This window comes from Mobula birostris, chromosome 12, assembly GCF_030028105.1.
Source record: "Mobula birostris isolate sMobBir1 chromosome 12, sMobBir1.hap1, whole genome shotgun sequence".
Classification (NCBI taxonomy): Eukaryota; Metazoa; Chordata; class Chondrichthyes; order Myliobatiformes; family Myliobatidae; genus Mobula; species Mobula birostris.
In genome coordinates, this window is record NC_092381.1 from 28,936,521 (window position 1) to 28,952,642 (window position 16,122).

At 43.6% G+C, this 16,122-nt stretch overlaps 1 protein-coding gene across 4 annotated transcripts in view; it reads right to left on the reverse strand.

Moving 5' to 3' along the window:
- Positions 1-7,270, reverse strand: part of LOC140205812 (AP-1 complex subunit mu-1-like) — a 48,234-nt gene extending 40,964 nt beyond the window's left edge. The window contains exon 1 of one of the 4 annotated variants that reach the window (XM_072273529.1): positions 7,041-7,268. In XM_072273529.1, coding sequence (XP_072129630.1) covers positions 7,041-7,082 — 42 coding nt within the window. In that variant the 5' untranslated portion in view covers positions 7,083-7,268. The other 3 variants (XM_072273527.1, XM_072273530.1, XM_072273528.1) reach the window with 3 other exon arrangements.
- Between the last annotated feature and the right edge of the window lie 8,852 nt (positions 7,271-16,122).

Genomic DNA, 16,122 nt, shown 5'->3' on the forward strand with positions numbered 1-16,122 from the left:
CTTTCCCTGCTACACAGCCCATAACCCTCCATTTCCCTTACATCTCTGTGCCTATCCAAGTCTCTCGTGTCCTCATTGAATCAGCCTTTACCACTACCCCAGCAGTGTGTTCCAGACACCCACCATTCTCTGTGTAAAGAACCTTCCCCTGAAACTTCCTTTAAACTTCCTTCTAATCAGCTTAAACATATATCCTCTGGTATTGGCTGTTGTCGCCCTTGGAAAGCACTGCTGGCTCTCATAATATTATGCATCTCTATCAGGTTGCCTCACATCTTCCGTAACTCCAAAGTGAAAAGCCCAAGCTTGCTCAACCCTTCCCAACCTTTCCCCATAGGAAATGTTCTTTAATCATCCTGGTAAATCTCCTCTGAACCCTCTTTAAAGCTTCAAAAATGGCCATTAAGATATGGCCTTTCCACTCTTCACCTACATCTCCTGCATTCTGTAAATGAAATGCTCCACAAGCCACTACTCCTTTCACTATCATATGTACTTTAAGTTATCTATAAATGTGTTAATGATAAGTATATGGCTGGCTGTCCACATCACACCAATTTGACAAAGAATTCCATTGCCTCACCTGTCGGTGACAAAATCTGCTTTAATTTATTCCACATACAATATCAAACCTTCAATGTACATGTGACAAATAAAATTAATCTTTAAATCTGCAGTCCTCCAAGAGGGTCACAACCTTGTTGTAGAATTTAGAGGCTTGTGTGCCTCAGTGAACCAGAGAGCTGCGTTGGCTGGAGTCAGGGCCTTGTGCTTTGGCTCTTGGTAGGGTTACCCATGGCTACAAGATCAAAGGATAAGGACCAGATTAAGAGAAGTCCACCAGTCCTCCAGGTTTAGGGGTTCAGCTCAGGGCTAACAATCCTGAGTGATCAAAAAAATTGCTACAGAAACGTGCATACAGACAGAAATGGAGGACCTTCGTTGCTACCCTAAACACCAATGGTGTAACAGGCAGTAAGTATGTAAAATCTGCAGAGTCTTCTTACATTTTCCTCACCCATCACTTGAAGTAATTGCTCCACATCCACCCTATATAATGCCTTTTTCACACCAATGACCTCTATCCTTTTAGTCTGCCTTCCAGAGAAAGGATCTTCAATCTGGTTAGCCCTACCAATCACATTTTTAACTCTCTTGGTGTACAAACATGGATGGAAAGAATTTAATAAGCAACCTAAACTGGTGGAGTACCTTATTGACCTTAGTTTGTGCCAATTTGGTGTAAACAAAAATACTTTAGAATACAAAGAGGCCAATATGTGCAGAGCACGTTGTTGCAAATGGCAAAACAACAATGACCAGATGATCTATTGAAGTTGGGAGAAGCACAGTGAAGTAACCTTCAATGCATTTCAATGAACAGTCCATGGGATCTTTTACATCCATATAATGCCAAACTGACCCTCAGTTGAACATCTTATTTGAAGTTTTTAAGTTCTCTGCCTTCTTCTTAGGTAGTTCCTTGCAGTGAAATATGACTTCTGTTCCATTGGTTATGAGATGGCTGAAATGTTCCATGTGGGATCAACAGACCATGTCACAGACGGGGCATTTAGTGATTAACAAGGTAGGTAGGTTCTAAACTATTTTCACATGGTCACATCACAGAAGTATAAGGTGTTCAATGACCTCCTAGTTCCTCCTTCTCTATTTTGCATGGTCACGACCAAGTAATATTCTCTCAAGTCAGTAGGGAAAAATAACATTCTCATGAGTCAGTAGGGATATCACTTTTGTTTGAGGAGCCTGTGATTCCTTGATGTGTTTTCTCTTTGTTCCTGGAAATCACTCACTGTGACAAGAGTACAGCACTGGTTATGAATTCCAGGCAAACAGATGATAGGGTCAGGTACGTTGGAGATGACTGAGTGTCTCAGTAGTGTGGATATTTGCCTGAGCAAGGACACGGGTCCCAAAGGCTATTTTCTGTCCAGTGCATGGATAAGAGAACCAGAGAGACAATCGGAGTGTTATAGAGTCATAGAGCATGGAAACCGGCCCTTCAGCCAACTGGTCTTTACTGACCAAGGTGTCCAATCCAAGCTAGCCCCATTTGTCAACTTATGACCAACAACCTTCTAAACCTTTTCAATCAATATACCTGTCAAACTGTATTTTTAGAGTTGTTGTTGTATCTACCCTAATCACTTCCTCTGGCAGCTGGTTCCACATGGATAGTACCCTTTGTGTAAAGGTGTTGTCCCTTAAGTTGCTCTTAAATCTTTCTCCTCTCACTTTACACCTGTGCCCTCTGGTTCTTGATTCCCCAACTCTGGGGAAAAGAATGAGTACATTCACCCTATCTATGCTCATGTTGTTATACACTGCTGTGGGAACACTTCTCAGACTCCAACGCTCTAAGTAAAATCTTACCTTGCCCAGATCTTCCTATGCTTCAGTCCTTTAGGTCCTGGCAGCATCCTTAGAAATATTTTCTTTACCCTTTCCAGTTTAATGACATCTTTTCTATAGTAGGGCAATTAAAACTGAAAACAATACTCCTCATGTGGTCTCATCAGTGTCCTGTACAAGCACTCCATGACCTCACAAATACTATAATCAATGCCCCGACTGATTAAGGTCAATGTGCCAAAAGCCTTCTTCACTACCCTGTCTACCTGTGACTCCACTTTCCGTAAACCATGTACTTGTGCTGCAGTATCTCCCTGTCTCAGGGCCCTCCATTCACTGTGAAAGTCCTACCTGGATTTGGCTTTCCAAAATGGTAATTCTTGGATTTATCCAAATTAAGCTCCATTTGCCGTTCCTTGGACCACTTACTCAATCAAGATCCTCCTGTAATTTTTGATAACCTTCTTCATGGGTCAGTTACTGTCATCATAGCAACTGTAAGCATGGATAGGGCAAAGGAAAAGGATCTACTGATTCTGAGCTTCAAATTAACAAGAAGAAGCATAAAGCTAATAAATATTAGATTAGGACACAATTAGCTTTATCCTACATGTAAACTGGCATGGAGTCAATGAGAACAGAGTGTTAAATATCTGGTTCAAAGATAGGTGTAGAAGAATGGAATTCAATTTACGATTCACTGGTATTTGTACTGGGAATAAAGGAAGCTGTTCATTTGGGTCAGACTACACCTTGTTGGGCTGGAACTATTGTCCATTAAAACTGAATACTGTATGTAAGATTGTAGATAATGTTTTAAACCTGATATTGTGGATGGTCGGGTAGCAGAGGGGAAGGTTCTGGGGAGGGGGAATTTGGAAGTTAAAGAGAAAGGGCAAAGCAATAGTGCAGGCTGGGAACATAGAACCAGAAAGTGACGAGAAGTAACAGAGCACATAAACACATGAGTATATCTCCAGTTAGAATCAAGGGGAAATGATACAAAGATAAAACTGAAGGCATCTTATCTGAACATACGCGGGCTCTGCAAAAAAAAAAAGATTAATACACAGCACATAAATAAAAAGAAACAACTGTGTACAATGCAACTGCCTTTACAAAGACAAAGTGGCCAAAACTGGGAATTAAATATTCCAGAAGACATAACTTTTACAAGGGGTGATTGATAAGTTCGTGGTCTAAGGTAGAAGGAGTCAATTTTAGAAAACCTAGCACATTTATTCTTCAACATAGACCCCTCCTACATGTACACACTTAGTCCAGCGGTCGTGGAGCATACGGATCCCTTCTTTGTAGAAGTGGTCCACAGCTGGGGTGATTGATAAGTTTGTGGCCTAAGGTAGAAGGAGATTAGTTACACAGCTTTTGTTACATGCACATGCAGTTCAACTCTTTGAGTGAAAATGCAGAAAGTTTGAAGTTAATAACTCATCTCCTTCTACCTTAGGCCACGAACTTATCAATCGCCACTGCTGTTGACCACTTTCTGGAGGTCCAAGACGCTGACTTCTACAAAGAAGGGATCCGTATGCTCCATGACTGCTGGACTAAGTGTGTAAATGTAGGAAAATTAAATATGCTAAGTTTTTTAAAATTGACTCGTTCTACCTTAGGCCTCGAACTTATTAATCACCCCTCGTAGAAGGACTGGGCAAAGATAAAAAAAAGGAAAAAGTGGCAGCCCTGATAAAATAACATAGGATAAAGGCAGTAAAGAGAAAACTTAGTTCAAAACAATCATTTATTACAATCAGTTTGGATGTTGTTCATTAACAGTGGGAGAAATAAAACATAGGTGGTTGTTTATTACAGGATCTATATTGTAGTGGGTATAAATTGAGAATTCAAAGGCACATGTTACAATATTAATACAAGATATTGGTTAATGAAGGACATCAACCTACATATAGATGAAATAAGCAGTAATATTGTGGTGGATGAATTCAAGAAGTGTATAAGAAATGATTTTTGAGAATGGTATTCTGAGGAAACATCAAAGAAACAGGCATTTTTACATCTAGTATTATGCAATGAAAGATCATTAGTTAATAATCTGGTGATTAAAGTCCTTCAGAGAAGAGTGATCACAATCTGATGGAATTTTATATCAAGGTATTGAAAGATATCCAGCTCAACCTGAAATCAGCGTCTCAATTGTAAACTAAGGAAATCGCAATGGTAGAAGACATGACTTGGCGATGGCAAATGGGGAAACTACCTAAAGATACGGTAGTAAATGACACAATTGTTACAGCCGTGAATGATCAGAGATTTGTAAAAGATTGTGCATTTCTTTTACTTAAGCCTTGACGGGAAGACGAAAAGAAGTTGAAAAGCTAATTTGTTCTTTATCTCAAAGGAGCTGGGGCAGAAAGAGGTGTAAGTTATTTTGCCATCATTTGAAGCTGTGATTAGGTCCTATTTTGAGCAATACATTCAGAGCTGGGCACTGCACATCAGGAGCAATGTCACGAAATTTGTTGTTCTGTAGCAGTACAATGAAATACATAAAATATACAAAGTTACAATAAGAATTGTATACTGTATATTTTTGAATAAGTAAGTAGTGCAAAAAGAAAGCAAAAATAATGAAGTAGTGTTCATGGGTTCATTGTCCGTTCAGAAATCTGATGGCAGGGGGAACAATCTGTTACTAAAATGTTGAGTGTGTGTCAGCAGGCTCCTATATCTCCTCCCTGATGGTAATAATGAGAAGAGAACATGATAGGGGTTCTTATAGATGGATGTTGCCTTTTTGAGACATCACCTTTTGAAGATCTCCTCAGTGGTGGGGAGCCTAATGCCAAGCTTGCAACACTTTGCAGCTCCCCTGCCAAAGGAGACCATGTGATGAGAATTGGATCTGCTGTTGTTGTTCCTTTTCATGCCTTGTGGTGCATCAGGCAGCATTTTTTTGCCATTGCTTTAGCATTTGCTTGTTTTTTACAAGATGGAGTTGTTAGCTCAATGCTCAACCTAGCATGGATGGAAAGCGTGCAAAGGGCCAGTCGGATTTGAACCTGGAACCACTTGCCTCAAAGTCCAGTGCTGATGTCACTACACCACCGGCCCATATAATTGGATCTGTACCGTTCAGAAATTGATGTTCCACAGTGTTTAATTACACAGAGAAATAACAGAAATTTGGATCTCTTCCCCCTCTTTTGTTGATGATGATGATAGTCAAATGAACATTTCAAAACCAGGAATGATATGGTTTATCTGGTCATGATATTTGGGATGACGGAATTGAACGGTCTATGTTCTTTGAGAAGAATGAAACATGTAGGATCAGTGGGGAGTATGAAAGATGGATATCAAGATGTTTTTACAAGTGGGACAATCTTAAATGAAAGAACATATTTACACCTGCAGAACTAGGGGACAGTGTAGCCAGCCTCTGGAATTTTCTGCCCAGGAGGGTTGTGGACCTTAAATCATTGAGGGTATTTTAAGAAGAAGTAGATGCATCAAAGAATTGAGACTTATGGTGAACTGGGAGAGGGGGCAGACATAATCTCATTGAATGTGGGGGCAGTGTTGTGGACCCTTATGAACGGGACAGAGGGATTCAATGGCTGCAGACTCCCTCTATCTCTCCTGCAACACTAACCCCTATAACCAGTCAAAAACTCTTTCTAACCTCGTCCTCATTACTTGCATCGGGATCTTGGCATAGCTGGGACCATTAGTCCAAGTGCACTCTTGTTTCAGGTCCCAGCACCACTGCTTCTTTTTTTTTTGACAGACTGGTGCGGGTAGGAATTTGCAAAATATAAAACGCAGAACAGAACCAGGTCTGGATGGAGAAGACTGGCCCATCCATCACCTTTCCTCCTTCCACCACCGGCCCCCTCCCCACCTGCCCAGCATGAGCTGTTTCCTTCCCATTCAACCCCAGAGCACCACACACACACACACACACACACACACACACACACACACACACACACACACACACACACACACACACACACACACACACACACACACACACACACACACACACACAACCCCAACCCCGCCTTTAGAAAGTGACGGCAGGGGCGCAGATGGTTCGGGATTCGGGAAACGTAAACAGGTTTTACCTGTAGTAGGATTACAGGATAGCAATCCGTAGAGTGCTTAATATGCTCTACACTAATCACAGGGCAAGAAACCCGCAGAATTTAACAGTGTGATCAGCAAAACCAAAAGCTGCAGTTTGCGAGTTTGGAATGTATTTATTGTTATTTTCCTTCCCTGGAAACCGGCGAGTCCCCAGAAACTAATCAGTCATCCGGACATCACCGAGAGGCTGGGGAAAGACAAGCTGGGCCCCGAGAAACAGCCATGATAAGAACTAATCTCTATAATTGTAGCTTTAAACTAAATTCCAGCCGTAACTTTTGCTCCATTTCACTGGAAAAGAACGCCCTCTTCGGAACTCCTTTGGAATGACCCAAACAAAGAGCTGCCGATCCATCGAAACCCGTTACTGCAAACTTATTTTCTCTTGCAGCAGAAATGGGCAAAACTCAAAACTCGAGAGAAACTGACGCCGGCTCACCTGCGCTCTCAGGTGCAGGACCTGTTCCTCCCAACCTCTCCTCGCCGCCCAGTTGTTGCTGACAAACCAGCAGCAAGAGCGCGTCCCGGGGCCTTACCTTCCCCTTCAGATCGAGCACGAAGACGGCCGAGGCTGACATGTTCCGCGCAGCAGCTCAGAAGCCAGATCCCCGCTCCCGCCGGCTTGCTGGGGTTGTCTTACTTGTTTCCGCATCCTCCGCGTCATGGACAGTGATACCGACAGCTCTGGAGCTCGTGGGAGCCTGCATGTTCCAGCAGTGCCACCCATCCATGCGTAAATATCCGCGATAACACGGGAAATGTATATAGAGGAAGGCCTGCATATATACAATGTATTTCAGCTTCACAAGCAATCCGATATACTGTATCTGACTTTTTCCGACCCTTCCACACGCTAGTGCTATTCCATCCATGCTCATCCTCAGCTACCCCCCTCAGTCATCTGCAGCCTCATTGCATCCAACCTTGCCACACTCCATCTCTCACCGCACCTTCCTCCCCTACCTCACCAATCGTCTGTTCCCTCGCTCACAGCCCTGTTGACCGTCCTCCCTGTGAATCCTGACCTTCCTCTCCGTGCCCTTCCCTTCTACTCTCTGATCTTCCTCCCTACTTCTCCTCCTTTCATTGACACTCTCCTCCCTACCACTCCTCCTCTCCCCTCGCTGACCGTCTCCACCCAAACCCTCCTCCCCTTACCTCACTGACCACCTACTCCCTATCCTTCCCTCCTCCCTACCCCTCTACTCCTTCCCTCACTGGCACTCTCCTCTCTACTCCCCTTGCCTCACTGAACTTCTCCTACTCCCCTCACTGACGCTTTCCTCTGTACCCTCCAGCCCTTCCCTCACTGACGCTCTCCTCTTCTTACCACACTGACCTCTTCCCTACCCTTCCTCCTATTCCCTCACTGACACTCTGCTCCCTACCCATAGTCCCCCTCCCTCATAGACCCTCTCCTCCCTACTCTCCTCCCCTCACTGACCCTCCTCTATCTTCCACCCCTTCCTTTACTGACCCTCCTCCCTAGCCTTCCACTCCTTCCCTCACTGACCCTCTCCTCCCTGTGTTCCTCCCCTTTCCTCATGGACCCACTCCTCCCTACCCTACACCCCTTTCCTCACTGACACTCTCCTCCCTACCATACTTCCTTCTCTCACAGACCCTCTCCTCCCCACCCTCCTCCAATTCCCTTACTGACCCTTCCATCCACCCCTTTCCTCACTGACCGTCTCCTCCCTACACATTTTCCTATTCCCTCACTGACACTCTACCAGCCTCCCCTTCCTTCATAGACCCTCTCCTCCCTACATCCCTCCCTTCACTGACCCTCTCCTCTCTATCCTCCACCCCTTCCCTCACTGACCTACTGCTCCCTACCTGTTGTCCCAATCACTCACTGACACTCTCCTCCCTACCACACTCCCCTTCCCTCATAGACCCTCTCCTCGTCAGTCTCCTCCCCTTACAGACCTTCTCCTCCCTACCTTCCTCCACTTCCCTCACCATCCTGCTCCTCCCTTCTCCTCTCTATTCATCTCTTTACACCCCCCCCTTCCCTCACTGACCCTCTCCTCTCATTCCCTCACTGATGCGCTCCTCCCCTCTCCTCAATGATCCTCTTCCTCCTCCTCCCCTTCCCTCACTGACCCTGTCCTCCCTATCCTTCACTGATGCTCTCCTCCCCTCTCCTCAATGATCCTCTTTCTCCTTCTCCCCTTCCCTCACTGACCCTGTCCTCCTTCACTCACCCTATCCTCCCTACCCTCCTCCCCTCTCCTCACTGCCCTGCTTCTCCCTATCTATCCTCCACTTCCCTCACTGACCCTCTCCTCACCTTCCCTCACTGACCTCCCCTTACCTCACTGAACTTCCCCTCCCTACTCCTCCTCCCCTTCTCTTGCTGAACTCTGTTCCCTGTGTCTCACTGAACTCCTCCTCCTCTCCCCTCGCAGACAGCTCCTCCTATTTACTGCCCCTCTTTCCCCTCTCCCCCCTCTCCCACAGACACGGGCTGCTCAGGAACGTAGCTGGAGATCTGTGGCCTCAAACTCCCAGAGAACTAGGATCTCTCCTGACTTCTGGTGTTGTTTGTGTTGAGTTTGCATGTTTTCTCTCCGAGTGTGCAAGTTTCCTGCATGTCCCAGAATGCAGATTGACCACTGTAATTTGCCTCAAGGTGATTGACAACTGTAATTTGCCTCAAGGTGATTGGTAGAATCTTCTGGGGGGGGTGGAATTTGATGGAAATATGGGGAGAATAAGATCTGGGATTCCTGTAATGTAGATGTTGCATCTATGTAATGTTACAACAATGAAGTTTTGCATTATGTCAGAACTAACATAGATGAGTGTTTAATTGCACAGATGTGATAGGCCAAAGGGCCTAATTCCATGATGTATGACTAGTGCTCTATGACTTACCATTCTCTTTTTTCACTGACCAACCTCTTCTCACTCTACATCTCCTTGTTTAACGGCGGGAGGAGAGAGAGCAACGCGCCGCACGTGCACAGCCCTCTGGTGAAAAATGATATTGTTTCCGTTAAATAGGGGCCGTGGACAATTCTGATTTGATGGAGACAGACGTGAAAGCACAGAGGAACATCTAGAGAAATTTCTGAAACGCTCGTTTGCTGCTGTCGTTACTGCACGGTCGGGAATCTTCCGGAGGGAAGGCCTCAAAATCCCCGGCTTTGCCTGCTGTTGGCGACCGAGATTGAGGTCAAATCGTTCGGACAGAGATGGTGCTCAGTACTCGGTGTTGGAGAGCTAATCAGAGCTCGAAATTTTTGGACGACTCGGAGTCGGATTGTGGTCAGCATGGCAGGGAGAGTTTTCCTTCCTTCTCCCGTTTGCGTGAGATGTGGGACATTTGAGAGACTTTGAACTTTTTACTGTGCTCATGGACTTCTTCATCAAGTATTGTTGCACTGTTGTAACTATATGTTATAAATATGTGGTTTTGTTAGTTTTTTCAGTCTTGGTCTGTCCTGTGTTTTGTGATATCACACCGGAGGAAATAATGTATCATTTCTTAATGCATGCATTACTAAATGACAATAAAAGAGGACTGCGTGTCTTCATAATCTATAATCTATACAATTTTGACCATTCATTCCGTTCCACCATGCCCCTCCTTTTCCCTTATTGACCCACCTCTTCATCCTCACTATTTTACTTTATCTCCCCCTTTGCCCCATCACTGACCTCCACTCCTTTCTTCACAGCATCTCCCCTTACCTATTGTCCTTCCCCACCATTTCTATTCAAATCTCCTCCTTACTGTTTGCTGCCTGCTTCCTGCATTGCCCCACTCCCTCACCCCATTATTGTCCAGCAACTCCTCCCTCACAGACTTTTCTCCAATCCCTCTGACCTACATCCCATTAATTCTTTGAACATCCCCCTTCCCTTGTTATCTCTTTTCTTCCTTCACCATTCCTCCTTCCCTTCCCTCATACATTCAACTTCTTCCTTACTGTCCTCCCTTGCTTTTCTTTACAGTTTCTTTTCTTTCCTTATAACTCCCTCCCTCCCTCCCTCGTGGCTCCTCCATGCTTTCCTCCAATTCCTCCTGCAGATCTTCTTTTCCATCATAATTCACTTTTCCTTCCACTTTTGACTCCATCCCCTCTCTCCCAACCAGCTCTGGGCAACATTAATGATCTCATTCAGTATTTTGAAGAAATCTGGAAGATTATTCCAGAGTATTGAAGCTATTTCTCCCTCAAGCAATGTCATTAAAACCTGATTAACTCATTGTAGAATGGCTACATTTCCAAACAAACCATCCGTGGCTTGATGTGGCAAGCTTCATCATTTCAAGAACATATTATTATTCACTGAATATTAACTACTCCAGTGACAGGCCTGGCATAATTTATTTCAATCTCCATGACACCATAGATATGTTTCAATTTCAGCAATCATTACAAAGTATTATCAGAAAAAAATACTTTATACTTTATTGTCACCAAACAATTGGTATTATCATAGCGATATTTGATTCTGCGCTTCACACTCCCTGGATTACAAATATTAAATATTAAAGATATTAAAAATAGTTAAAATTAGTAAATATTAAAAATTTAAATTATAAATCATAAATAGAAACTAGAAAAACGGGAAGTAAGGTAGTGCAAAAAAAACGAGAGGCAGTATGTTTTTGCATAATAGCTTTATATGCGTTTTATTAATATTTGTTTTGTATTTCCTAAATAAGGTCATCTTGAAGAGTATATTGACCATGTAAATGTATTCTCTCAATAAATAACATGTTTTATTCTAAGAGAGAGACTTTGTATCTTTGGCATCCTTTGCTGTATTATGACAAAACCAGTGGGATAGTATTACTACTATTTCACTCTGGCTGGATTGTAGCTATAGGATATTTCTATACTGAGGTTTACTGGGAAAGCCCTAATGCAACATTACAACAATCATGTTTTACTGTTGTACTGTAACAGACATTATAATCGCATCATCTAAAACAAGCAGAACTACAACAATGGAGCATTACAGTACTGATGTATGCTAACAGGCATACACAGAGAGATATATTAATGAGATCTTATTGAGTTTCAGGGCTACAGCAGTTGGGCATCAGGTTACTTGTGATCTTATACTCTAGCTTTGGTGGTGGAAATTGCAGTACTGTTAAGATTACATCAGCAAGCATAAGGCAAGTTGAATTGTTTTCAAATAAAAATATCTCTTCTCAATATGGGCATATTTTCACACTGAAAAAATGGGAATGTCTTGTGCAAATGGAAACCTGCCATTGGCCCCCTACAGAAATATTCAATTTGTGCTTCTTGAAAGTGTCACTGATGTAAATATAAAATAATGAATTTTCTGCCTCATATTCATTTTGACCTTAACCATCTACAGTGTTCTCAGACAGCTCCATGAAAATTCAAGGAATAGGCATCACCTTTCAGTGAGCTGTTTTATAGGTTTATTCATGAGGCCAACAATTTCAGATCTAAAGCCGCCAGTGTTTATTCAATATCTGCAGATAAGAACACCATTGTTGCCATTTATACCTCTTCAAGACCCATATTCTGTTTCTTTTCTTGTCATATTACCAATTACTTTTATCTCCCATTATTATTTCTCTCACCTGGATTCATCTATCACCCTGTAGCCCAAGCTGCTCCCTTGCCCTTACTTCTTTTTAAATTTTAGTTTCTGTTCTGTTACTTTTCAGTCCTGATAAGAGGCCTCAACCCGAAATGTCAACTGTCTATTTCCATCCATAGATGCTGTCCGATCTACTGAGTTTCTCCAGCATTTTGTGTGTGTTGATCCAGATTTCCAGCATCTGCAGAATCTCGTGTCATTATTTCTCCTTTGTTTAATTCCTCCTGCTATCTACATATTTGTCTCCAATCACCTACCTTCATCTGGCACACACCAACTCCCACCCAATATTTTCTTTACCTTTGTGCATGCTTAAAGCCTGTTTTGTCTCTGGCCCTTGCTAGTTTTGACAAAAGACCATGGATTCAATTGTCTTCTCTGGTTTCTTCTCTCCACTGACGCTGTCTGTCTTGATGACCATTCACAGCACCTTTCATTACAGTAGCAAGAGTGAATGATATCTGCAACAGATTTCATAAGCCTGCTGCTGACCATCTGAGTGGATACTTAGTCTTTGCCACCTTTATCCTGCAAAACAGATGCTTTGTGGAAATACTCAACTCACAGATATATCCCATTGAGGTGATTACCTTCTGTGTTTTTACATTATCACCAGCAGAGTGGGCAAACTGATTGCTAACTGATAGCATGGACTTCTGTGATCGATGATTTTATATTTTCTGTATAATCTCTTTCTAGAACCTCCTTAACATGGTCTTAAAAAGTCTTAGCAACAATGGAAGATCTGCTGCCACACTGGAAGAACTCAGCAGGGCAGGCAGCATCTGTGGAAAAGAGTACAGTCAACATTTCGGGCCGAGACCCTTCATCAGGACTGGAGAAAAAAAGATGAAGAGTCAGATTTGGAGGGGATGGTGAAACAAAAGGTGATAGGTGAAACCGGGAAGGGTGGTAGGGGTGAAGTAAAGAGTTGGGAAGTCGGTTGGTGAAAGAGATACAGGGCTAGAGAAGGTGGAGTCTAATAGGAGAGGACAGAAGGCTATAAGAAGGGGGAGGAGCACCAGAGAGAGGCGAAGATCTGCTACTTATTTCACTGCCCTTTAGAATGGCGTGGTAAACAGAACTCAAGGGATTTAAGGCAGGATTCTCAAATCATCACGGTTCCCCCATTCATTATTTCCTCACTATTACCAGCTTTCATCTAGTTCTGGGCATCCATGTTAATACCTCAGCACTCAGTTAATTAAAAAAAAGTGCTACCATTCAACTGTACTGTCTACAGATTCCTTGGGTGTTGGAAGTCTTGTGGTTTTGTTTTTCTCATCCTCAGACATCTGAAATATTATTTCATGTTTGTCTAGGAAGCAAAGTATTCCTTAAACAATGATTCAATTTCCTTTCATTTCTTCAGACTCATATTTAAAATGACTCCATAATGCAAAAACAAAAAAAGAATCTGACAAATGAAAGCAGATTTTGCAAATCGTCATTTATCATTTCAGGCATATATCCTGTTTTCTATATAAGACTTTCACTAAACACTTTACATCCATAACGAGGATACCTTTGTTCTGTCGACACTCCTGTATCCAGTGTTAAGGTTATAGCTATGGCACCCGATCAGTGACGGGGGTAGCGCACAGCGAAGAGGTTACTCACAGGTGGGTGGCGCTCATTTAAAAGGAGAGCTTCGCGGGCACTCGGTGTCAATCCGATGGCCCAATCAGTGGCAGGAGCAGCACAGAAGAGGAGTAAATAAAAGTACAGAAGCGACAAGCAGAGCGGCCATTGTTGGGAGTGGGCCATTTGCGAGAGTGGGAGTGTCAGGCTTTGCTCAAAGGACGCTCTGTCTCAGAAGAGGCGTTGGCTCTGTGTGAGTTATCGGGATAAGTTTCTGTTAAGTTTCCCTTTTTCCTTACTGTGTCAGGGGTACATAGTGTAGTTTAAATGGCTGTTGTGTGTTCCTCACGCCAGATGTTGGAGTCCTGGGAGTTCCAGAGTTTCCCAGGGAACTATATCTGCATGATATGCATCTGGCTGCAGCTCCTTCAAGACCGTGTTGGGGATCTGGAGCAGCAGCTGGATGACCTTCAACTTGCACGGGAGACTGAGGAGATCGTCGATCAGAGTTACAGGGAAGTAGTCACCCCTAAGCTGCAGGAGGTGGGTAGCTGGGTGATCGTCAGGAAAAGGAATGGAAAGGTGAATAGGCAGCTAGCACAGAGCACCCCTGTGGCCATTCCCCTCAATAATAAGTATACCGTTTTGGATACTGTTATGGGGGACCTCCCAGGGGAATGCTACAGAGACCAGGTGACTGGCACTGAGCATGGGTCTGTGGTACAGAAAGGAAAGGGGGAGGAGAGGGGACTGGTGGTAATAAGCCACACTGTAGTCAGAGGAACAGACAGGAAATTCTGTGGATGTGAACGGGACACCCGGATGGTATGTTGCCTCCCATGCGTCAGGGTCAGGGACGTTTCAGATCACGTCCACAACATTTTGGAGAAGGAGGGAGAGCAGCCGGATGTCTTGGCACATATTGAGAAGCAGGACCTCCAAGGTAGTAATTTCTGGATCTCTACCCATGTGCTAATGAGGGTTGGGCAGATAAATGTGTGGCTGAGAAGCTGGTGCAGGGGGAAGGGCTTCAGGTTCTTGGATCATTGGGTTCTCTTCTGGGGGAGGTATGACCTATTCAAAAGGGACAGATTGCACCTGAACCCAAGGGAATCAATATTCTTGTGGACAGGTTTGTTAGAGCTGTTGGGGAGGGTTTAAACTAATTTGGCAGGGGAATAGGAACTGGAGTGAGGGGACTGATGATAGGACAGATGGTAAAAAAGCAAAGATAGCAGGCAGTCAGACTGTCAGGAAGGGCAGGCAGATGATAGGACAAAATTGCAGCCAGCAGGGTGAGTATCAGTGCACTAGGGGTGCTGAATCAAAAAGGGTAGCAAATACAGTACTCAAAGTGTTATATCTCAATGCATGGAGTATAAGAAATAAGGTGGATGATCTTGTTGCACTTTTACAGATTGTCAGGTATGATGTTGTCATCACCGTATTGTGACTGAAGGACTGTTGTAGTTGGGAGCTGAATGTCCAAGGTTACACATTGTATCAGAGGGATAGGAAAGCAGACAGAGGGGGTGGCGTGGCTCTGTTGGTAAAGAATGGCATCAAATCATTACAAAGATGTGACATAGGATCAGAAGATGTTGAATCCTTGTGGATTGGGTTGAATAAACTGCAATGGTAAGAGGACCCTGATGGCAGTTATACAGTTGCTGGGATGTGGACAACAGATTACAGGAGGAAATAGAAAAGGCATGTCAAAAGGGCAATGTTGAGATAGTCATGGGAGATTTTAACATGCAAGTAGATTGAGAAAATCAAGTTGGTAATGGAGCTCAAGAGAGTGAATTTGTTGAATGCTTACGAGATGGCTTCTTAGAGCAGTATATCATTTAGCCTATAGGGATCAACTCTGCTGGATTGGGTGTTACATAATGAACTGGAGGTGATTAGGGAACTTAAGGTAAGGGACCCTTAGGAGGAAATGATCAACAATATGATTGAGTTCAACTTGAAATTTGATAGGGAGAAAGTAAAGTCTGACATAGCAGTATTTCAGTGGAGTAAAAGAAATTACAGTGGTATGAGAGAGGAGGTTAATTTGCAGGTTGAGTTGGTGGTGAGGAAGGCAAATGCAAAGTTAGCATTCATTTCAAGAGGTCTAGAATATGAGAGCAGGGAGGTGATGCTGAGACTTTATAAGGCACTGGTGAGGTATTGGATATTGGGAGCTGTTTTGGGCTCCTTATCTAAGAAAAGATGTGCTGGCATTAGAGAGGGTTCAGAGGAGGTTCACAGGGATGATTACAGGAATGAAAGAGTTATCATATGAGGAATATTTGATGGCTCTGTGCCGGTACTCACTGGAATTTAGAAGGATGAGGGGGAATCTTATTGAAACCTCTCAAATGTTGAAAGACAGAGTAGATGTGGAAAGTGTGCTTCCCATGATGTGGGTGGGGAGGGGGGGGGTGG